The following is a 23,912-nucleotide window of genomic DNA, read 5'->3' on the forward strand; positions in this document are numbered from 1 at the left end:
ACAACATTATTCATGAACAAAACACTGTGTGTATTACTTTGTGCTTAAAATAATCAAACTTTTCTGAAGACGACAGAAAAAGCCTGCCTACCTCTCATAGTGCATCAAAATGATTTGAGCACGAGCACGCAGGGCAAAACGTAAGTACACACTCCCCTACTCCCAGGATGCAGGTATGCATAATAACAAATCAACATGACATACACTGCTCAAAAAAATAAAGGGAACACTTAAACAACACAATGTAATTCCAAGTCAATCACACTTCTGTGAAATCAAACTGTCCACTTAGGAAGCAACACTGATTGACAATAAATTTCACATGCTGTTGTGCAAATGGAATAGACAAAAGGTGGAAATTATAGGCAATTAGCAAGACACCCCCAAAAAAGGAGTGATTCTGCAGGTGGTGACCACAGACCACTTCTCAGTTCCTATGCTTCCTGGCTGATGTTTTGGTCACTTTTGAATGCTGGCGGTGCTCTCACTCTAGTGGTAGCATGAGACGGAGTCTACAACCCACACAAGTGGCTCAGGTAGTGCAGTTCATCCAGGATGGCACATCAATGCGAGCTGTGGCAAAAAGGTTTGCTGTGTCTGTCAGCGTAGTGTCCAGAGCATGGAGGCGCTACCAGGAGACAGGCCAGTACATCAGGAGACGTGGAGGAGGCCGTAGGAGGGCAACAACCCAGCAGCAGGACCGCTACCTCCGCCATTGTGCAAGGAGGTGCACTGCCAGAGCCCTGCAAAATGACCTCCAGCAGGCCACAAATGTGCATGTGTCAGCATATGGTCTCACAAGGGGTCTGAGGATCTCATCTCGGTACCTAATGGCAGTCAGGCTACCTCTCGCGAGCACATGGAGGGCTGTGCGGCCCCACAAAGAAATGCCACCCCACACCATGACTGACCCATCGCCAAACCGGTCATGCTGGAGGATGTTGCAGGCAGCAGAACGTTCTCCACGGCGTCTCCAGACTCTGTCACGTCTGTCACGTGCTCATGTGCTCAGTGTGAACCTGCTTTCATCTGTGAAGAGCACAGGGCGCCAGTGGCGAATTTGCCAATCTTGGTGTTGTCTGGCAAATGCCAAACGTCCTGCACGGTGTTGGGCTGTAAGCACAACCCCCACCTGTGGACGTCGGGCCCTCATACCACCCTCATGGAGTCTGTTTCTGACCGTTTGAGCAGACACATGCACATTTGTGGCCTGCTGGAGGTCATTTTGCAGGGCTCTGGCAGTGCACCTCCTTGCACAAAGGCAGAGGTAGCGGTCCTGCTGCTGGGTTGTTGCCCTCCTACGGCCTCCTCCACGTCTCCTGATGTACTGGCCTGTCTCCTGGTAGCGCCTCCATGCTCTGGACATTACGCTGACAGACACAGCAAACCTTTTTGCCACAGCTCGCATTGATGTGCCATCATGGATGAACTGCACTACCTGAGCCACTTGTGTGGGTTGTAGACTCCGTCTCATGCTACCACTAGAGTGAGAGCACCACCAGCATTCAAAAGTGACCAAAACATCAGCCAGGAAGCATAGGAACTGAGAAGTGGTCTGTGGTCACCACCTGCAGAATCACTCCTTTTTTGGGGGTGTCTTGCTAATTGCCTATAATTTCCACCTTTTGTCTATTCCATTTGCACAACAGCATGTGAAATTTATTGTCAATCAGTGTTGCTTCCTAAGTGGACAGTTTGATTTCACAGAAGTGTGATTGACTTGGAGTTACATTGTGTTGTTTAAGTGTTCCCTTTATTTTTTTGAGCAGTGTATAAATATATGAACCTGGTGAAATTCACACAGTACTTTAACAACTGTTACACTAGCATCAGTAATTCTACATTTGTTATGGTCACTGACAGTTGTGAATCTGATGCAGCAGAAGAGCTACTGCCCCCTTACCTGGGAAAGCACCTAACAACAGACAGGGACGTTGGACCATCGAAGAGGCACAAATATAATGAGAACTACATTTATTTGGGGTTCAGTTATATTGGGAATAGTGCCTTTCCTCAGCCACAGTGTGTTATATGTGCAAAAGTACTATCTCATAACTCGATGAAACCTTGACTCTTGAGCAGACATTTAGAAACAAAACGTGCCAATTTGAAAAATAAAAAAACTATACAGACAATGCCTTCATCAAACAACACTGTTTCATGATGCATCAGTGACATGGCAGGAGATGTTTTGAAACAATTACTGCTTCACATACAAGCCAGTGAATTATGTGCGTTACACCTGGATGAGTCAACAGACAGATGGACTTTGGTGGTCAAGATGTGTTGGTACTGATGGTGCAAAAGCCATGACAGAGAGACATAGTGGAGTGGTAACGCGCGTGCAAGTAGTTGCTCCCGACGCCACTTGGGTACACTGCAGCATCCACCGAAAGGCTCTTGCTGCCAAGGGAATACCTGACAGCTTGAAAGACGTTTTGGACACTACAGTGAAAATGGTTAACTTTGTTAAAGCAAGGCCCCTGAACTCTTATATATTTTCTGCACTATGCAATGATATGGGCAGCGACCATGTAACACTTTTACAGCATAGAGAAGTGCGCTGGTTATCAATGGGCAAAGTATTGACAAAAAATGTTTAATAGAGATACGAGCTTAAAGTTTTCTTTACTGACCAACTTTACTGACTAATTTTCCCTTGTCTGACCGCTTGCATGATGACGAGTTTCTCACACGACTGGCCTATCTGGGTGATGTTTTTTCTCGCCTGAATGATCGGAATCTAGGATTACAGGGACTCTCGGCAACTATATTCAATGTGCGGGACAAAATTGAGGCTATGATTAAGAAGTTGGAGCTCTTCTCTGTCTGCATTAACAAGGACAACACACTGGTATTTCCATCTTTGTATGATTTTTTGTGTGCAAATGAACTCAAGCTTACGGACAATGTCAAATGTGATATAGCGAAGCATCTGAGTGAGTTGGGTGCGCAATTACGCAGGTACTTTCCCGAAACGGATGACACAAACAACTGGATTCGTTATCCCTTTCATACCCTGCCTCCAGTCCACTTACTGATATCTGAACTTGAGAGCCTCATCGGAATTGCAACAAGCGGTTCTGTGAAACTAGAATTTAATCAGAAGTCACTGCCAGATTTCTGGATTGGGCTGCGCTCAAAGTATCCTGCCTTGGCAAAACGTGCTGTTAAAACACTGATGCCCTGTGCAACCAGGTACCTATGTGAGAGTGGATTCTCGGCTCTCTCTAGCATGAAAACTAAATACAGGCACAGACTGTGTGTGGAAAAGGATTTAAGACTGAGACTCTCCAATACAACCCAACATGGCAGTGTTTTATTTTTTATGTGCATCCTTTCAAGCACACCCTTCTCATTAATCTGTGGTGAGTTATTCACAATTTTTTATGAACAAATAAGGTTTTATATGTAAGATGGCTAAATAAAGAGCACTATAAAAAGTTTGTGAACCACTGTTTTAGGCAATAACATATTTGTTTACATTTACTTTGTTTATAAATATTGGAGTAAAGCAAGATTTTATTTTGGGTTCTGATTGGGTATGACAACTCATGAGGCATTTATAAGTTATATTCTTCAATAATCAATGTTTACATATAATTAATTTTTATGTCAAAAAATCGATGTAACAACTACTGCCCCTTTGATTTGATTTAAGGTTAGGGGTTAGGCATTGTTTGTGTTCGAGAGCATCAAAATGATTGCAGGCAACTGCCGACTGACTGATTTACAAATCACCTGTCATCATAAATAAAATAGTGACCCATTATTATTTGTAGATCATTCAGTAATTTATGAATCAAACATTCAAGGAAATTACAGTAACGATTGCATTTTACTTTGTTTATAAACATTTATAAACAGAATTTATTTATATTTTTATTTAACCTTTATTTAACTAGGCAAGTAAGTTAAAAACAAATTCTTATTTACAATGATGGCTTACCCCGGCCAAACCTGGACCAATTGTGCGCCGCCCTATGGGACTCCCAATCATGGCCGGTTGTGATACAGCCTGGAATCGAACCAGGGTGTCTGTAGTGACTTCTCAAGCACTGAGATGCAGTGCCTTAGATCGCTGCGCCACTCGGGAGCCCGATTACCCCACTGATAAATGTGAAATGGTTCATGTTAGGGTAGGGGTTAAGAGGTCATGGAAGGAATACAGCTTTTGTCGAATTAATGTCAGATTTAACTTTGTGTAGCAGGTTAGGAGAACATACGCAGCAGGTTAGGAGCATTAACATAGCAGGTTAGGAGAATTAGGTTAAGTTTATGAAAATGGTTAGGGTTAGCTAAAATGCCACCCAAAAAACAACTTTTGATGTCACAAGATAATTAGTTTTGTTCCTGGATGTAAAGAGCTGGAACACCATTGCCCACCAGAGATGGGTCTTTCATTCAGTTACATTACATTTTTTTCAGGCCTGCCAAACGATGTTACTGTAAATAGACATTACTGTGTGTGAATCACTTTCATTTACATGAGTTAATACTTTTATTTTGAAGATTACATTGTTCCTGGACCAGAGGGTTATATTCAAAATCCCAGTGTTGTGCAAACAACGCTGTCCTGTGCATTACTGCTGGACATGTCATCTAGTTTCACCATAGCACTTCTGTTTTCACTTTAATAATCCTCCAAGAAAGAACCCGATTTTATAAACATATAATGCAAAGGAAGTGAAATTTGTGTCAGCTGAAGCTTTACAGAACGTTTTACATGCATTGTGGCGCGTGGAATAATATTATAGAATTTTGCCGCACTAAGAGACTGTTTCAATACGAGCTCAGCGCACTTTTTTAAATAAAATGTTTTCCATAGGCTGATTGCTCAAAAATACCTTTACCGGTATAAACCTCATTGCAAGAGTCCAATGTATAATACGCCCCACACGTGACCACTATCAGCTGATTCGTGACGTTAAACACGGAAAGCGGAACTTGACAGCAAAACATGGTACATTTACTTGGCAAATTACCTTCTGAAGAATGTCCAAAAGTAAGCATAATTGAAAAGTGCAATCTTTACTGTAATTTCCTTGAATGTTTGATTCATACATGTGCTGCATTTTGTCAGCACAGTCCTGGAGCTAGTCAATGCAATATCAGGAGAACCCGTGCATGCATTCACTTTTTACATAGCAACGGTGATATTTTTATTTTATGTAACTAGGCAAGTCAGTTAAGAACAAATTCTTATTTACAATGACGGCCTACCAAAAGGCCTCCTGCGGGGACGGGGGTCTGGGATTTAATTGTTTAAATAAATACAATATAAATATAGGACAAAACACACATCACAACACTACATAAAGAGAGACCAAAGACGACAACATAGCAAGGCAGCAACACAGCATTGTAGCATCACAAAACATGGTACAAACATTATTGGGCACAGGCAACAGCACAACGGTCAAGAAGGTAGAGACAACAATACATCACACAAAGCAGCCACAGCTGTTAGTAAGAGTGTCCATGATTGAGTCTTTGAATGAAGAGATTGAGATAAAACTGTCCAGTTTGAGCGTTTGTTGCAGCTCGTTCCAGTCGCTAGCTGCAGCAAACTGAAAAGAGGAGCGATATGTGAATGCTTCCGTAGTACAGTTGTTACACTTTAGCCACTAAAGTTTTAGTTTTTTTAACTAACCTCTTCTTTAGGATACACTTTTTCCCATATCAATAACGAAGACAGTATCATAAATGCCAACAGTGTCCAGTTGCAGGTGGTTCTACAAAAAACATATGTTCATTAAGTTATTAAATACATGTTTTGTATCGAGTGAGAAATGCCACTTGCATTTGTGTAGATCAGTGGCGGTCGGTGCCGTTCAAGATGGAGGACGATATATTTTTTTAATGAGTATGGCCTTATTTCTATTACAGCATATTGGATGACTGTCATTCATATTACATTCACTCAGTTCAATGTAACATTTTTTAGATTTAGGCTACATACTACATGATAATACAATTTTCCTTATACCCATCATGAGGTTGCTACAACCTAGGCTATGAATGAACGTTTACAACAGGTGCACAAGTCGAAATAAATTTGAGTAATTAAGGTGACAGACATTGACACATTCAATACCGCCCTGCACACACTTGCCTACATCTAGCAGATATAGTCAGCAAGTAGTTTAGCAGTTACACCGGGGCAATACATTAATAAAACCAAAAACCAAGTTCTAGTGTTGGATAGCCAGCTAGCTAACATAGTATCATTCTCTGTTTGAGTAAGCTAAACTAGCTTGCTACATTCCCTAGCTAAGCAAGCGAAGCTATATTTCATTTTTTTCTATCTCTCTCTCTTGCTTCTTCATTTTTTAAGAAATTAATTAGTTCAACTATTGTCTTTCTCTTGCTGAATCAACCTCATCACATTTTATGCACTACAATGCTAGCTAGCTGTAGCTTATGCTTTCAGTACTACATTCAGTCTCCGATCCTTTGATTGGGTGAACAACTTTTCAGTTCATGCTGCAAGAACTGATAGGTTGGAGGACATCCTCTGGAAGTTGTCATAATTAATGTTTAAGTCTATGGAAGGGGATGAGAACCACGAGCCTACTAGAGTTTTGTATCGAAGTCAATGTACCCAGAGGAGGACGGAATTTAGCTGTCCTCCGGCTACACCATAGTGCTACCCTACAGAGTGCTGTTTAGGCTACTGTTGACCTTCATTGCAAAACAGTGTTTTTTAATCAATTATTTGGTGACGTGAATATATTTAGTATAGTTTTATCTAAAAAGAATCGCTTTTTTAATGTTTCACTATTTTATTTTTGCCATTCACTGAGGAGGATAGTCCTCCCCTTCCTCCGCTGAGGAGCCTCCACTGGTGTAGCTCTTTGTTTTGGTCACACTGTGTGACATGCTGTCATCTACTTCTACACGTGGCTGCGTAGCATAGATGCTGGGAAATGATCATAATAAGAAGAATGTGTTCTACTTATATAGCGCTTTTCAAAGAACCTCAAAGCACACAAAAAGACAACTAATTTAGAAAAACAACATGAGATGGACAGCCATTAGCAGTGGTGTAAAATACTTAAGCAACAATTCTTTAAAGTACTTAAGTAGTTTTGGGGGGCGATCTGTAGGCCTACTTTACTATTTGTATTTTTTACAACTTTTACTCTACTACATTCCTAAAGAAAATCATATACTTTTTACGCCATACATTTTTCCTGACACCCAAAAGTACTTGTTACATTTCGAATGGTTAGCACGAAAGGAAAATGGTCCAATTCACGTACTTATCAAGAGAACATCCCTGGTAATCCCTACTGCCTCTGATCTGGCAGACTCAATTATCACAAATGCTTATTTTGTAAAGAAGAGTGTTGGAGTGTGTCCCAAGAAAATTGTGCTGTTTGTTTTGCTTAATATAAGAAATTTGACATTATTTGTTCTTTTACTTTTGATACTTAAGTATATTTAAAACCCGCATACTTTTAGAGTATTATTTTACTGGATGACTTTCACTTTGACTTAGTTGCGTGGCAGCTAATATGGCGAGGAACCTCTTCGTGTGGTACAGAACATGGATTTTTCTGAATGTGTTCTCTGATTTTTGTAGAACCACATGCAACAAGGCACAGAATTATATGATACTTTTTTCCTGAATTGAGAACGTACAAAGTATCACCAAGAACAGGTTAATTGAAACCTTTCATGCTACACTTTACAGTAGCTAAGGTGTAACGGCTGTATGGAACCATTCACATATCACCTTTACAATGTGTAGCTACATAGCAACAGGCCATTGTAGGAGGAAAATGTCATTAATAAAATACATTTTCCATTAGCTGGCACGCAAGTGTTAGGGGTCGATTTGGCAAAGTGTTTCATTGTTATAAGCACATGCTGAACCAACAATTGAACAGCAGAGGGAGCATGATGCTTGATTGTGAATCCAAAGCATACAGATAAGTCGGTTACTCAAAAAAACTATGACCGCCACACAAACATGGGCATGGCATTGTTTACTGACTTGTTTTGGGTAGATAGATTAAATCCCAGCATAGGCTACAAAAGGACCGCAATACATTTTTTCAAGATGATGATGATGATACACACTTTCTCTCCTCCAGCTATTACACTGGGTGGTAGACGGTGTGTGTGGGCGGGAGCCCCCTCGGATGGCAGACTACGGTAATACGTGGACCCTTGTAGAATGGATGGAGCTCCTCGACTCCCTCTCCTCTCTGTTCCGGCTCGCCGTGGGTAAGAAGACCCCAAACGAAGAGGTGAGACCATAGTCAGTGAGTTTGGAGCAGTCTTTTGAGTTTTATCAATAATGTTTGACCTAGAGTCATGTTCCATGCATGACTGGCCCTTGACTTAGATGGGAGGGGAGTTGGGTTTCTAAGATGTGCAATGCAGTGGCTCACTGGTTTGTGAGTTTTTTTTTGACAGTTATATTGTGTTGGGCCCTTCAGTGTGTATTAGGTTTGTGTAGCGCCTCTTGATGGCTGAAATGTATTTTGTATACCGGCAGTGTATTGGATTTGTAAGGAGTGTGAAGAGTATTTGGTTTGGTCAATGTTTCTCAATCCATTCCCGAGGGATGCTCAGGGGGTGTACATTTTGATTGAACCATGTGTTTTATTGCTGGGCTAGAACAAAAGTGGGCAATGGGCACCCCCTCTGTGAGGGCTGCAGTGTGTGGTATGTTGTGTTTTGTTATGCCTGCAAAGTAGACAGTGGATTTGGTGTGTCAGGTGTTTACACTGTGTTGGTCTCAGGTTTCAGTGTGTTTGCCACTCCGGTGGAAGGCAGGCGTCAGGTTTCAGACTCTGCTGGGATATCTACTATCTGTTTTCTGACTCTTGACAGGAGGGGCCATTGAAAGTTCAACCAGGCATCAGACTACTGTGTTCCCCTAGAACAGTGGTTCTTAACCTGGGTTCGATCGAACCCCAGGGGTTCGGTGAGTCAGTCTCAGGGGTTCGGCGGAGGTCAAGACACACATCCGACTCATATGATTCGTGATGACACTCCCCGCTTGGCCATCATTGGCTGCAGGTGATCACGCTACATCGCTTGGCCTATCTGTGCTGCAGGGAATTTGGTGCGCTCAGTAGTCGACTTGTGACTGTCGTGATGGTACGTCTTGTGATTTCTTTCTTAATATTTTAATCCCTTCATACTTGCTATGTCGAGCAAAAAAAGAAAGTGGTCGGACGAATATGTACAATATGGATTCACATGTATAACGGAACGTGATGGGAGTCAGTGCCCTAACTGCATGATTTGCAATGCCAAGTTGAGCAATTCTAGTCTAGCACCGGCAAAACTAAGAGAACACTTCCTTAAGCTGCATGGAGATGGAAAATACAAGAACACAACGCTCGCTGAATTCAAGGTGAAGAGAGCCAGATTCGATGAAAAGGCTACTCTGCCTGTTCTCGGCTTTGTACCCATTAACAAACCGATCCTCACAGCATCGTACGAAGTTGCTTACCTGATCGCAAAGCAGGGCAAACCACACACCATTGGTGAAACACTCATAAAACCAGCTGTGTTGAAGATAGCGAATATCATGCTGGGAAAAGAGGCTGAAGTTAAGTTATCCCAAATTCCTCTTTCAAATGACACCATCAGCGACAGAATAGAGGACATGAGCAAAGACATCTTGGCTCAAGTAGTTGCAGATCTGATTTCAAGCCCGGCAAAATTCAGCCTTCAACTCGACGAGACCACAGACGTTTCCAATCTAAGCCAGCTTGCTGTATTCGTGCGCTATGTGAAAGACGACGTGATAAAGGAAGATTTCTTATTTTGTAAGCCTCTTACAACAACAACTAAGGCAGCCGATGTGAAGAAACTTGTGGATGACTTCTTCAAAGACAACAATCTTTCGTGGGATATGGTTTCTGCAGTTTGTTCGGACGGAGCTCCAGTCATGCTGGGAAGAAAGTCTGGTTTTGGTGCGCTAGTGAAAGCCGATGCGCCACACATCATTGTTACGCATTGTATTCTGCACAGGCATGGGTTGGCAACAAAAACCTTGCCTCCAAAACTGGCAGAAGTATTAAAAATTGTAGTGGAATGCGTGAACTATGTGCGAACTAGTGCTCTGAGGCACCGCATCTTCAGTGAGCTGTGTAAAGAAATGGGCTCTGAATTCGAGGTACTTCTGTACCATTCTAACGTTCGGTGGTTATCCCGGGGACAGGTGCTGAATCGTGTTTTTGCCGTGCGTGTGGAATTAGCCCTGTTTTTGCAAGAGCACCAACATTGTCATGCAGATTGCTTAAAAAATTCTGAGTTCATTCTCATTTTAGCGTACATGGCTGATATCTTCGCAGCTCTCAACCATCTCAATCAAAAGATGCAGGGCGGTGGAGTCAACATCATCGAAGCGGAGGAAAACCTGAAGGCTTTTCAAAAAAAGCTACCGTTATGGAAACGACAAACAGAGAACGATAACTTCGCAAACTTTCCCCTGCTGGACGACTGTGTAAGTAAGATCGAAGATGTATCTGGAATCGGAGACATTTCTGTACCCGCGGAACTGAAGCAAGCAATTGCCACGCACTTAGATGAGCTTGCAAAGTCTCTCGACGGATACTTCCCTACAAGAGAGTCATATCCAGCATGGGTGAGACAGCCGTTCACGTTTAGTGTTGAGACAACAGATGTCAATGATGAATACCTCGATGAAATCATTGAAATTCAGCAGAGCCAGGTTCAACAGCAACTCTTCAGAACAACAACGCTTTCAACGTTTTGGTGTCAACAAATGGTAACGTACCCTGTTATTGCTAAGAAAGCTCTGGAGATTTTCATACCGTTTGTTACAACATATCTTTGCGAGCAATCCTTTTCGAGGATGCTGGACATAAAAACGAAGAAAAGGAACAGACTTTGTTGCGAAAATGACATGAGAGTGGCACTTGCCAAGGTGAAGCCGCGCATTTCTGAACTGGTCTCTGAAAGGCAACAGCAGAAGTCACACTGATTTGCAGTAAATATTCATTATTATGTTTTTGTTTTTGTGTGAAAATCATGTTTTGATGATTTTGTTCTTTGAACACACAGTGTTGATGTTGATGAACGGTTCATTTTGTGAACCAGTAAAATATATACCTATGTTTTGAATTTGAAAAAAATCATATTTTATTTTTCCAATTAAGAAGGGTTCGGTGAATGCGCATATGAAACTGGTGGGGTTCAGTACCTCCAACAAGGTTAAGAACCACTGCCCTAGAATGTATCTTTGGCACGGCTTAGTAACATTCAATGCTAACACCCAGGCCTACATTTTCAATTGATAAACGTTACATACAGTGCCAGATCTACACAACCTACTCCACACTTTCAAAGCAGTTTTATAAAAAAAAAATTATGTTCAATATTTAAGGAGAGAAAAATAAGATATCTTGATTGCAAAGGTCTACACACCCCTTTGTGGCACATCTAAATACGTTTTAAAAAACAAGTATTTTCTGAAAAAATCACGCAATTACACTGAACAAAATAACATATAAAAATTTCAACGATTTTACTGAGTTAGGGTTGCACATTTTGGGGAATATTCATAGGTGGAAACTTTCCGTGGGAATTAACGGGAATATATGCAAATTAGTAGTAATATCATTTAAATGTAGATGTTTTTTGTATTGGATTTATTTACCATATCATATGGAGACAGAAACATACACCTTTTACCTTATCATAAGTAGACATAATTGCAAATTATTAAATCCTTCCAATAGAAATTTTAAAAACTATATAGTTACGAATTGAACTTTAATTGGGATGATGGGATGATTTCGCTGAATAACCAAAGAAAGGGAATATTGAATGATCCCCAATGATCCATCACATCTCCCAAAAACGTTTTCAACATACATCTGTAAAATGATAGTCTAGAAACTAAAGCTTTGGTTGTCTTCCTCTCAGGCTTCCATGTCTTCTCCCTGGACCTCCTCAATGTCCAACTCTTGAACATCAGTCTCTGAGGCCTCATCTTCACTGTCACTTTCCAACCTTGTTGAGGATGGCTCGTTGTCAGGCTCAAAAAACCTAAATTTGCCCGGATGGCCACCAATTTTTCAACCCTTTGGTCAGCCTGTTGCGTGCTTTGGTGTGTGTGTGTGTGTTCCCAAACAAGGATGAAGGATGATGGAGGCAACAGGGGAAAGAGCATCAGATCCACAAAGTCCCTTCAACCAGGTGGCTGATGATATATGTTGGCACAATATGCCATATTTCATCTCAATCCCAAAGCCCTTGCTTGGAAGTGTACTTTGCCAGACTGCCAAGAACCTTTCCCTCATCCAGGCCAAGGTGGCAAGACACGATAGTGATGCCACCATAGGCTTTGTTGATCTCTGCACTAGACAGGATGCTCTTGCCAGCATACTTGGGGTCCAACATGTATAAATATGTTTACATGTTTAAAAATAAATAAATACAGATAGATTAAACAACTCCTTTGTAAGATAAACGTTTTAAAATTAAGCATGTGAATTAACACTCCTCAGTTAGCAGGCTCAAGCAAGCTAAACCCCACATGGTAGCAAGAACTAACTAGCAGAAATTGTTAACAAGTTAGAAATTATTTAAAAACACTTTTCTGTAGGCTACTATTTACTAGTTAACAAAAAATCATGTATGTCATATAAAATATATTCACCCAACCCAGTATTGTAATCAAAACTTACCAGAAAGCATGTAGTCCTTGGCTCAGACAGTGTAGTAGTGTGGGCTCAATAGCATCTCATTCATGTGCAAGATCTTGAGAATCAGCTGTACATGTGATGGAAGAGTGCACTGCACATGTGATGGAAGAATGCACTGTGCATGCAGAGGGTTGCAATTCCATTGCATTGGGGATAGTTTAACCAAAATATGCGACAAGACCTAGAATTGCCTTATGTGTATCCCACAAAAAAGGTTCACTGTTATAAGCTAACTTTTTTGATGAATTTAAGCAAAATTCCCCAAATTCCCGGGCTTAACTTCCCATGGGAAATTTCCGGGAAAATTCTGGAAATTTACCGGAAAGTTTCCGACCCTTTGCAACCGTAGTTACAGTTCATATAAGGAAATCAGTCAATTGAAATGTATTCATTAGGCCCTAATCTATGGATTTCACATGACTGGGAATACCGATATGCATCTTTTGGTCACAGATACCTTTAAAAAAAAAAAAGTAGGGCTGTGGATCAGAATCAGTTAGTGTCTGGTGTGACCACCATTTTCCTTATGCAGCGCGACACATCTCCTTCGCATAGAGTTGATCAGGCTGTTGATTGTGGCCTGTGAAATGGTGTCCCACACCTCTTCAATGGCTGTGCGAAGTTTCTGGATATTGGCGGGAACTGGAACACACTGTTGTACATGTTGATCCAGAGTATCCCAAACATGCTTAATGGGTGACATGTCTGGTGAGTGTGCAGGCCATGGAAGAACTGGGCCATTTTCAGTATCCAGGAATTTTGTACACATCATTGCGACATGGGACCGTGCACTATCATGCTGAAACATGTGGTGATGTCGGCGGATGAATGGCACGACAATGGGCCTTATGATTTTTTTCACAGTATCTCTGTGCATTCAAATTACCATTGATAAAATGCAATTGTGTTCGTTGTACGTAGCTTATGCCTGCCCATACCATAATCCCACCTCCACCATGGGGCACTCTGTTCACAACGTTGACATCAGTAAACCGCTCGCCCACACAACGCCATACAGGTACATTTGAAACCAGGATTCATCCGTGAAGAGCACACTTCGGTGGGCACTGGCATGCTGGAGAAGGTGAGCATTTGCCCACTGAAGTCGGTTACGCCGCCAAACTGCTGTCAGGTCAAGACCCTGGTGAGGATGGCGAGCACTCAGATGAGCTTCCCCGAGATGGTTTCTGACAGTTTATGCAGAAATCCTTCAGTTATGCAAACCCACAGTTTCATCAGCTGTCCAGGAAGCTGGTCTCAGACGATCCTTCAGGTGAAAAAGCCGGATATGGAGGTCCTGGGCTGGCGTGGTTACACATGGTCTGCTGTTGTGAGGCCGGTTGGATGTACTACCAAATTCTCTAAAATAACATTGGAGAAAGCTTATGGTAGCGAAATTAACATTCAATTATCTTGCAGCAGCTCTGGTGGATATTCCTGCTGTCAGCATGTCAATTGCACGCTCCCTCAAAATTTGAGACATCTGTGGCTTTGTGTTGTGTGACAACTTCACATTTTAGCGTAGCCTTTTATTGTTTCCAGCACAAGGTGCACCTGTGTAATGATTATGCGGTTTAATCAGCTTTTTGATTAGCCACACCTGTCAGGTGGATGGACCAACACTTTATGTGTTGCATTTATATTTTTGTTCAGTGTAGTTTCGTTTGTGCAAAAGTAATATTGGGAAAAATAATGGGATAATTTTTGAATAACTTCCTCTTTCTTAGTAAAATTCAAACAGATTTAACCTCAAAGCCACCAAAGTGCTTTAAAAATGTATATATAGTTACAGATCAGGTGAAGGTGATGAAACAATTCCAAAATTCCTTAATAACCCTTTGAATATGGACAAGTATGGCAATTAAGCTGTTGATGGTGTTTACATATCAACTGGGTACTGAGAGGATCTGTCAGTTCTTCCAAACAGAGCTATGGGAGAGAATGAGAACTGCTCAGAGATATCACTATAAGGCCAAAGGTGATTTTAAAACAGACACTGAGTTCATTTGCTGAGCTGTGAGAACTGTGGATGGATTAGCAACATTGCGTTCATTTCCTATTACTGACCTGTATGACAGTGGAAAGAAGAAAGCATGTGCTAAAAAATCCATTCCAAATCATCCTTCCTTTTTGCAAAATGGTCATTTAAGTAATACTTTAAGAGAACATAGCAAATAAATTAACTTTTTTGCAAAAACTTTCGGTTTAGGGCAAATCCAACACGACACAGCACAGAGTAAACCTTCCATACTTTCAAGAATTGTGGCGGCATCATCATGTTATGTTATTATTGTCACCGGCAGGGATTGGGGAGTTTTGTCAGGACCAAAATAAATATGAAAAACGTAGTATTCTGAAGACCTCACACTAGGATATAGATTTATGTTTGAGGGCAACAAATGATAAGGCCAAAGACACACGAGTGGCCTTCCATGAGGTGTTCAGTGATTCTGAGTCGTCTAGTCTCAGCCCTGACTTAAATCTGTGTGAAAATCAGCGACAATACTGGAATATTGCTGTCCATAAATGATCTACAACCAAATTGAATGAGCTTGATCAATTTTGACAAGAACAATGGATAGATGTTGCTCTAAGGGCTGTGCAAAGTTGGTGGGACCTTATTCAAAATAATTTTCAGCTGTAATTGCTGCCAAAAGTACTTCCATCAAGTATTAACTCATGTCAGGGGTGTGAAGACCTACTAAATCAATAAATCTTCATTTTTTAAATACATTTTTCTTTCACTTTGAAAGTGTGAAGTAGGCTGTCAATCAGTGGGGTAAAATCCCAATTTAATCTATTTTTTTTTTTTTAATTTTAATTTAAGGGAGAAAAATGTGACAACTGTGTAAAGGTTGTGTAGACTTTCTCTAGGCACTATATGAGTTAATTTAGTAGCAAAGTTATTTCAGTAGCGAGTTATTGACAATACTAATGAAATATTACAGGGACACAGACTCATCTGTTTCAGTTGCGAAACTAAATGTTTTATGTGTAAATAGAATTACAGGCAGACTGAAACAAGACCAGCCATTTGATATTCATTGCACAATCACCAGGAGCTGTGGCACAAGATGGGAAAGACGAGCTGCGGAACATATTTACAAAAGTCATGTTGTATTAATAAATATTGTATGTCCAGTGTTGACAGTTTGTGTATCATGTGTGTTGTTTAATGTAGGCCAATGTGCAGGTAACTGCCAAAATAAAGGAAACACCAACATAAAGTGTCTTAATAGGGCGTTGGGCTACCACGAGCCGCCAGAACAGCTTCAATGCTCCTTGGCATATATTTGACAAGTGTCTGGAAATCTATTGGAGGGATATGACACCATTCTTCAATGAGAAATTCTATAATTTGGTGTTGTTGTTGAGGGTAGTGGAAAATGCTGTCTCAGGCGCCGCTCCAGAATCTCCCGTAAGTGTTCAATTGAGTAGAGGTCTGGTAACTTACACACATTCTTTAAACCCCATATGCTCATTTACAAATTCACTGAGATGTCTTCTAGCCATGGTACTGAAAATAATGGGCAACTGGTATTTTTAAATATGACCCTAAGCATTATGGGATATTAATTGCTCCACACCTGTGTGGAAGCACCTGCTTTCAATATATTTTGTATCCCTCATTTACTGAAGTGTTTCCTTTATTTTGGCAGTTACCTGTACCATCCCACACAAGTTATTTTGAATTTGAACTGTGTAGTTTGCCAATAATATTGAATATACAGTATGAGTGATTTATTGATTACTGCAACTGCCAACCTCTTCTGCTTTGGGCAGGTGCTGGCATCATTGGCAGACGTGGGCAGTGGGTATGGGGAGGCCGTGCTGACTGTCCTGAGGGCCAGACGAGAGGAGATCCGTCAGGCGCTGGTGGAGAGGACCAATAACGTGTCCAGCTCTACCCTCCAGGATTTTGACTGGCAGATAAAGGTGAATTCCCTGCACTATAGTGTGGAGACAACAATCTCCGTTTGATTGGGAAACTGATTGGTCAGGACTTCCTTGAAAAAAATATATTTTTTATCTCAAAGGAATATCTTGGTTAAATACAGGTCAAATGAAAAAAGTGTTTTTACTTGGTATGCAGAAATTACGCTTTATCAGTCATTGATTTGGGGTGAAATACTGAGGTATATGGTTCACTACCTATACTACTACTGCTACCACAATGATTTCTATACATTTGAATCCTAAGCCTTTCTCTCGCTCTCTGTTTCTCTGTTCAGCTGGCATTGTCCAGCGATAAGATCTCATCTCTCCATACCCCTCTACTCAATCTCCATTTGGATGTGAAGGAGAATGGTGCCCTGAAGCCTCTGTCTGTCGAGATGAACAGAGAGGAATTACAAACACTCATCAGCTCATTGGAGGCTGCCAACAAGGTACAATCTTCGGGGGGACACGTGCATGCACTTATACACAAATTATTAGGGTATTGACTTGTGTGGGTCATTGCCGATCGAATGCGTTTGTGTCAGTGTGTTTGTCCAATGTTTCAGTGGTGCATAGTCATGCAAAGCATGTGTGTGAGTGCTTGCATGTGTGTGTTTGAGTTTGGCCAGCATCAGTGGAGGGTATGATTTGGATGGCTTGAGAACAGTTTATGGCAGTTCCACCAATAGTCTAATATCATTACACCTACTGATGTCAGAGGCGCAATAGCCAGTGATTTCTGCCAGCCTTTGTGCCTTCATTCACTTAATGTTTTTTTCCCCCAGTCTCTCCATATTCCTTGTCGTAGAAGACATTTGTGTGTATATTACAGGAGTGCTTTTATACAGAAACATATTCGTATCCCAACTGCAGTTCATAGTCTGACTGTACACTTCCCCTCATTAGCTCTCCCACAAGTCTCCAGAAAACTTGTGTTTTGGGACCGAGAGTTACCTTTTCATTAAAACGTTAGAGGACAAAAGTTCCTAGCGTGTGAGGAACATGTTTGCTGGCCTCAAATGCTAGTCAGCTAGCTAATATTTAGAAGCAAATGTAAAATTGTTTGGCGAGTCATGCTAACCCGTCTGCAATCTGTTTAGTGTTGCTTGCTAGCTACAGAGGTTAGCTGGCTAGTTAGCTACAATAGTTAGCTACAGCCATCAGTTGTTGTGTTATCATATTTTGCCTATCCTACTGTTTGTAAAATGCATACTGGCATTTGAATATAGCACATTAATAGGGAATCTATACACAATGTGGACACGGTAGACACATTTAAATGTACACTATCGTTCAAAAGTTTGGGGTAACTTAATGTCCTTGTTTTTGAAAGAAAAGCAACATTTTTTGTACATTAAAATAACATCAAATTGATCAGAATTACAGTGTAGACATTGTTAATATTGTAAATGACTATTGTAGCTGGAAACGGCAGATTTATTTTAACGGAATATAGGCGTACAGAGGCCCATTATCAGCAACCATCACTCCTGTGTTCCAATGGCACGTTGTGTTAGCTAATCCAAGTTTATCATTTTAAAAGGCTAATTGATCACTAGAAAACCCTTTTTCAGTTATGTTAGCACAGCTGAAACCTGTTGTGCTGATTTAAAGAAGCAATACAACTGGCCTCCAGACTAGTTGAGTATCTGGAGCATCAGCATTTGTGGGTTCGATTACAGGCTCAAAATGGCCAGAAACAAAAAACTTTCTTCTGAAACTCGTCAGACACGGCCCTAGAGAGCCCTTCTCCTATATATACACTGATCTTTTCTTTGACAGCATAGGCCTCAAAGGTACTGCCTATCTCCAGTTTAAAGTAGTCAACTTATTATTCTACTTTTGAGTTTATTGGCAGTTTGTAAATAAACCAAAAATGGTCATACCAACAGCTACCGTGCTGGAGTGTGTATAGTCTGAACAGGTATAAAGCCAATGTTGGTGATATACTGCAACCGGCAGTTATGGAATGTTTGCCTAGGAATGTAATTAATTGGCTGACCCCCTCCTGCTGACCTGGGTTCTTTCTAGAGCCCGACCGATATATCGGTTCACCGATATTAGCCTTTTAACGCTATATCGGTATCGGCTGATAACTCCACTGATAACGCTATTCAATAAATAGGATGAAAAAAGGGAATCTCATGCTTATCTGAACACTTGCTGCCATTCTCATGATGTCGTTATTGTTAAAATGTATGATATCAACATTTGAAGCATAGTTATTGGACAATTGCTCTTCTGGATGGCAATTTGAGAACAGTGTGGGAAAATTACACTTTTTCAGTTCCCTGCTGTTAACCTTTCTAGGACACACGTTCCGCTAGCGGAACCCCTTGACAACATTCCGCTGAAAAGGCAGCGCGGGAAATTCCAAAATATTTTTTAGAAATATGTAACTTTCACACATTAACAAGTCCAATACAGCAAATGAAAGATACAAATCTTGTTAATCGACCCATCATGTCCGATTTAAAAAATGCTTTACAGCGAAAACACAACATATGATTATGTTAGATCACCGCCAAGTCCAAAAAACACACAGCCATTTTCCCAGCCAAAGATAGGAGTCACAAAAAGCAGAAATAGAGATAAAATGAATCACTAACCTTTGATGATCTTCATCAGATGACACTCATAGGACATCATGTTACACAATACATGTATGTTTTGTTCGATAATGTGCATATTTATATCCAAAAATCTCAGTTTACATTGGCGCCATGTTCAGAAATGCCTCCAAAATATCCGGAGAAATTGCAGGGAGCCATATCAAATAACAGAAATACTCATCATAAACTTTGATGAAAGATACATGTTTTACATAGAATTAAAGATACACTTGTTCTTAATGCAACCGCTGTGTCAGATTTCAAAAAAAATTTACGGAAAAAGCAAACCATGCAATAATCTGAGACGGCGCTCAGATAGAAACAACATTTCTCCGCCATGTTGGAGTCAACAGAAATACGAAATTACATTATAAATATTCCCTTACCTTTGATGATCTTCATCAGAATGCACTCCCAGGAATCCTAGTTCCACAATAAATTGTTTTGTTCGATAATGTCCATTATTTATGTCCAAGTAGCTACTTTTGTTAGCACGTTTAGTATACATATCCAAACGCTCGTGCAGGTCCAGGCAAACTTCAGACGAAAACTTCAAAAAGTTATATTACAGGTCGAATAAACTTGTCAAACTAAGTATAGAATCAATCTTTAGGATGTTATTATCATAAATATTCAATAACGTTCCAACTGGAGAATTCCTTTGTGTCTATAGAAGTAATGGAACGCAAGTCGATATCATGTGGAATGCGCGTGACCAGGACCTGGCTCTCTGCCAGACCACTGACAGACTGTTGACATCTAGTGGAAGCCGTAGGAAGTGCAAACAAACACATGGGATTTCAATAGGCGATGAGTTGAAAATCGACCAGCCTCAGAATTCCTACTTCCTGTTAGGATTTTTTCTCAGGTTTTTGCCTGCCATATGAGTTCAGTTATACTCATAGACATCATTCAAACAGTTTTAGAAACTTCAGAGTGTTTTCTATCCAATAGTAATAATAATATGCATATATTAGTATCTGGGACAGAGTAGGAGGCAGTTCACTCTGGGCACGCTATTCATCCAAAGTGAAAATGCTGCCCCCTATCCCTAAAAAAACAGTATATCGGCAGATATATTGGTAAATTTTGCCCCTCAAAAAATCTGAATCGGTATCGGACCCGAAAAATCATATAATTCAGGCTCTATTCCTTTCTTAACTTCTCTAGGGTAGGGGGCAGCATTCGGAATTTTGGATGAAATGCATGCCCAAATTAAACTGCCTGCTTCTCGGGCCCAGAAGATATGATATGCATATAACTGGTAGATTTGGATAGACAACACTCTAAAGTTTCCAAAACTGTTAAAATAGTGTCTGTGAGTATAACAGAACTGATTTGGCAGGCGAAAACCTGAGAAAAATCCATTCAGGAAGTAGTTTTTTGTTGTTGTTGTCATTTTCTATTCAATGCCATTACAGTATCCATTGACTTAGGACTCAAATTGCAGTTTCTATGCCTTCCACTAGATGTCAACAGTCTTTAGAAATAGTTTCAGGTTTGTATTCTGAAAAATTAGGAAGTAAGAGCAGTCTGAATGAGTGGACCCTAAAGTGTCACAGAGCTTTTTCATGCGCGAGACCGAGAGTGCCTTTCTTGTTTACATTTTAAATTGACGACGTTATTGTCCGGTTGAAATATTATCGATTATTTAGGCTAAAAACAACCTGAGGATGGAATATAAACATCGTTTGACATGTTTCTATTAACTTTACGGATACAATTTGGATTTTTGTCTGCCTGTTTTGACTGCGTTTTAGCCTGTGGATTACTGAAGAAAACGCGCGAACAAAACTGAGGTTTTTGGATATAAAGAGACTTTATCGAACAAAAGGAACATTTATTGAGTAAATGAATGTCTGCTGAGTGCAACCATATGAAGATCATCAAAGGTAAGGGATTAATTCTATCTCTATTTCTGACTTGTGTAACTGTTCTACTTCGCTGGTTACTGTTTGTAATGATTTGTCTACTGGGCTATGTTCTCAAATAATCGTACGCTATGCTTTCGCCGTAAAGCATTTTAAAATCTGACACCGTGGTTAGATTCACAAGAAGTTCATCTTTAAACCATGTTTTGTTTTCTGAATTTTTATTAAGAGTATTTCTGTATTTGAATTTGGCGCCCAGCAGTTTCACTGGCTGTTGAAGAGGTGGGATGCTAACGTCTCACGTACCCAAGAGAGGTTAACCCATAGTAAGTCCCACCAAGTTGACGACTTTAAAATGGTGGAAGCCCTCAATGGTGCTGTCTATGCTAAAGCAGGATTTGTGGCACAAGAGCTCTCTATCCATCTCTATGTGTAAACTTTACCTCTGTGTGTGTATCCTGACAGTGTGTGTGTTTGTGACCTTACAGGTGGTACTACAGCTGAAGTGATGGCGTCGATGGACATTTCACTGTGCCCTTTTATTTATGGCTCTTATTAAGGGGACGTGTTATGTCATCATAGAGGGACACTGAGCTATGATGCAGGGAAACAACTCTTAGCCTTCAACCCACTAGGCACTGATTCCTTACGCCTCGATCACACCTACAGTGTCATTGCACAAAATGGTACACAGCAACATCTGGATATGTGTGCAACAAAAGTTCAACATTCACCTTCTGCTACCATTTCTGTCAATCCTTCTACTCATATAATTTGATGCATACGTTCAATAAATCCAACGCATGCACCACACAGAACGCACTGCAACTGCCTCTGCCTCTGCAACGCAATGCTGCAATGCACATGCAGTGTTCCATTGGAAATTAATGTACTTCTGGTGTACCAAAACGCAATGATGCTGTCTGTGTGATCGAGGCGTTACACTTCACCTCTAATGGGTACTCGATCACTCCCCTAATGAATTAAAAAGCATTGAATTTGTATAAGCATAGGATAGTGGGTGTTGCACCATATTCCTTTTATTCCATTTCTTTTAAATCCATGAGGGGGAGTGAATGAGTGCACATTTTGGGGAGAAGGTTAGAGAATCGTACTGCAGCCTGCGATATATTCCCAAGACTGCAGCAGTCTTTTTTTGTACTTGTTTTGCTGTTTTTTTGTTGTTTTAATCCATTCCATTACTGTATAAAAAAATATGAATGTTTGACCTTTTCTTCAATGGAATGTACTTTAGAGCTCTGGGCTGTCTCCATACTCTGAATTGGCTTCATCGCTTTGTCTCTCGTTCTTCCTGATCTCTGTTGATTGGCTAGGTTAAAATATTGGCAAGGTCATCCATCTCCAGAGGCAATGTTATATATCAGACCAAATAATACCCCTTCCATGAGGGTTGCACTAACGTTATATATCAGACCAAATAATACCCCTTCCATGAGGGTTGCACTAACGTTATATATCAGACCAAATAATACCCCTTCCATGAAGGTTGAAAAGGCCCTTTTCATCTGTCTATTGAATATTTAATACAGATCACACTGTGCAAAATCTTCCTTTGCGTATGCCTGTGTACTAGTCAGCATGCCTATGATGTTATGCATGAAAACAGCAGCAGGGGGTAGTGAGTCATGGAGGGCCTAACTTTCCCTGTTTTCCTAAATTCATCACATCTGGACCACAATATGGCAACGCTATAATGCATTAATGTTTTTATGAGATATAAAAAGAAAGACCACGTTGCATGAGAACCTAGTGTGTTTTCTAGTTGGCCATATACAGGATTTGCAGTTACTGTAGTCTTTTCTAATAGAAGTAACCTGGCCTTGCAAGATTGGCTAGATATTTAGAGGCAGTGAGACCACAGAGGTGCATCTTGCCTGAACAAATACACACAGAGTGCAAATGATACCGTGGCATTCTATTGGGTGCACGAAAATGTTTTACATAATGACCAAACCGGCTCCGCGCCTGCATGTTGAGTTTGTCTATCCCCACCAGACAGATCAGGACACGCAGGTTGAAATTTAAAACATTTATTTGGGGACAGGTCAAAACACATATGAAATATTCATGGAAATGTAACTAGCTTGCTTGCTGTTGCTAGGTAATTTGTCCTGGGATATAAACATTGGGTTGTTATTTTAGCTGAAAGGTTATTTTTGTTGCTGGATCTTTGTAGAATTTGGACAAATTGAGTCACAAAATTGTGTGTTCTGTACTCCAACAATTAATCCACAGATAAAAGGGGAAACCTAGTAAATTTCTAGTAATCTCTCCTCGTTCAGTCTTCTGTGGATTTTATATGGCGGTTGGAAACCAACTTCAAGGTGCATTACCGCGATCAACTGGACTGGAGTGTGGAGCTCATTCATCTTACAATCACCCACGTGGGTATATGCTCTTAAAAATGAATGAGGAGATGGGATAGGCAGGACTTGCAGCGCAGACGTTCGCGAACAGTTTGGATGAAATTATTGAATAACATGTATGTGTACATTTTATTTTGCAACGCTCACGCACACAAGGCGGGCGGTGTGGTCAGCATGTTATGGGCCTAATAGTAAAGATGTAATTTAACTGTAAAAATGTGTTACATTTTAATGTGGCATGACATTTATCTGATTGTCAAGAAATCACTTAAAAAGTAGGCTACCTACGCACGTTCGTCCACTAATTCCAGCATCCAAACAGTGTCCTATGCACCCGCCATTTGATGAATGGAAAGAGACATCTGTTACAAACACCACATTCGGCACTTGTCATTAGGCCTA

At 40.6% G+C, this 23,912-nt stretch overlaps 1 protein-coding gene across 3 annotated transcripts; it reads left to right on the forward strand.

Annotated features, from left to right (window-relative positions):
* Positions 1-4,869: 4,869 nt before the first annotated feature.
* LOC139553440 (COMM domain-containing protein 8-like) lies at positions 4,870-22,348 on the forward strand. 3 transcript variants are annotated; one of them, XM_071365754.1, is made up of 6 exons: positions 4,870-5,005; positions 8,103-8,258; positions 16,485-16,637; positions 16,934-17,089; positions 21,383-21,449; positions 21,612-22,348. In XM_071365754.1, exons 1-6 carry the CDS (start codon positions 4,961-4,963, stop codon positions 21,680-21,682), a joined length of 648 nt encoding a protein of 215 aa, XP_071221855.1. In that variant the 5' UTR covers positions 4,870-4,960; the 3' UTR covers positions 21,683-22,348. The 3 variants fall into 3 exon arrangements, with proteins under 3 accessions (XP_071221855.1, XP_071221856.1, XP_071221857.1); XM_071365755.1 differs by having other exon boundaries at positions 21,386-21,449; XM_071365756.1 differs by lacking the exon at positions 21,383-21,449.
* Positions 22,349-23,912: the final 1,564 nt, after the last annotated feature.

The sequence above is a fragment of the Salvelinus alpinus genome, chromosome 25 (assembly GCF_045679555.1).
Source record: "Salvelinus alpinus chromosome 25, SLU_Salpinus.1, whole genome shotgun sequence".
Taxonomy (NCBI): Eukaryota; Metazoa; Chordata; class Actinopteri; order Salmoniformes; family Salmonidae; genus Salvelinus; species Salvelinus alpinus.

Bases quoted from the DNA above. Each gene is read 5' to 3' on its own strand.
- LOC139553440 (XM_071365754.1), top strand. From the start codon at position 4,961: ATGGTACATTTACTTGGCAAATTACCTTCTGAAGAATGTCCAAAA. The intron at 17,090-21,382 runs GTACAATCTTCG...TTTGGCGCCCAG, and splicing joins CATTGGAGGCTGCCAACAAG to CAGTTTCACTGGCTGTTGAA. The intron at 21,450-21,611 runs GTAAGTCCCACC...GTGACCTTACAG, and splicing joins CCAAGAGAGGTTAACCCATA to GTGGTACTACAGCTGAAGTG.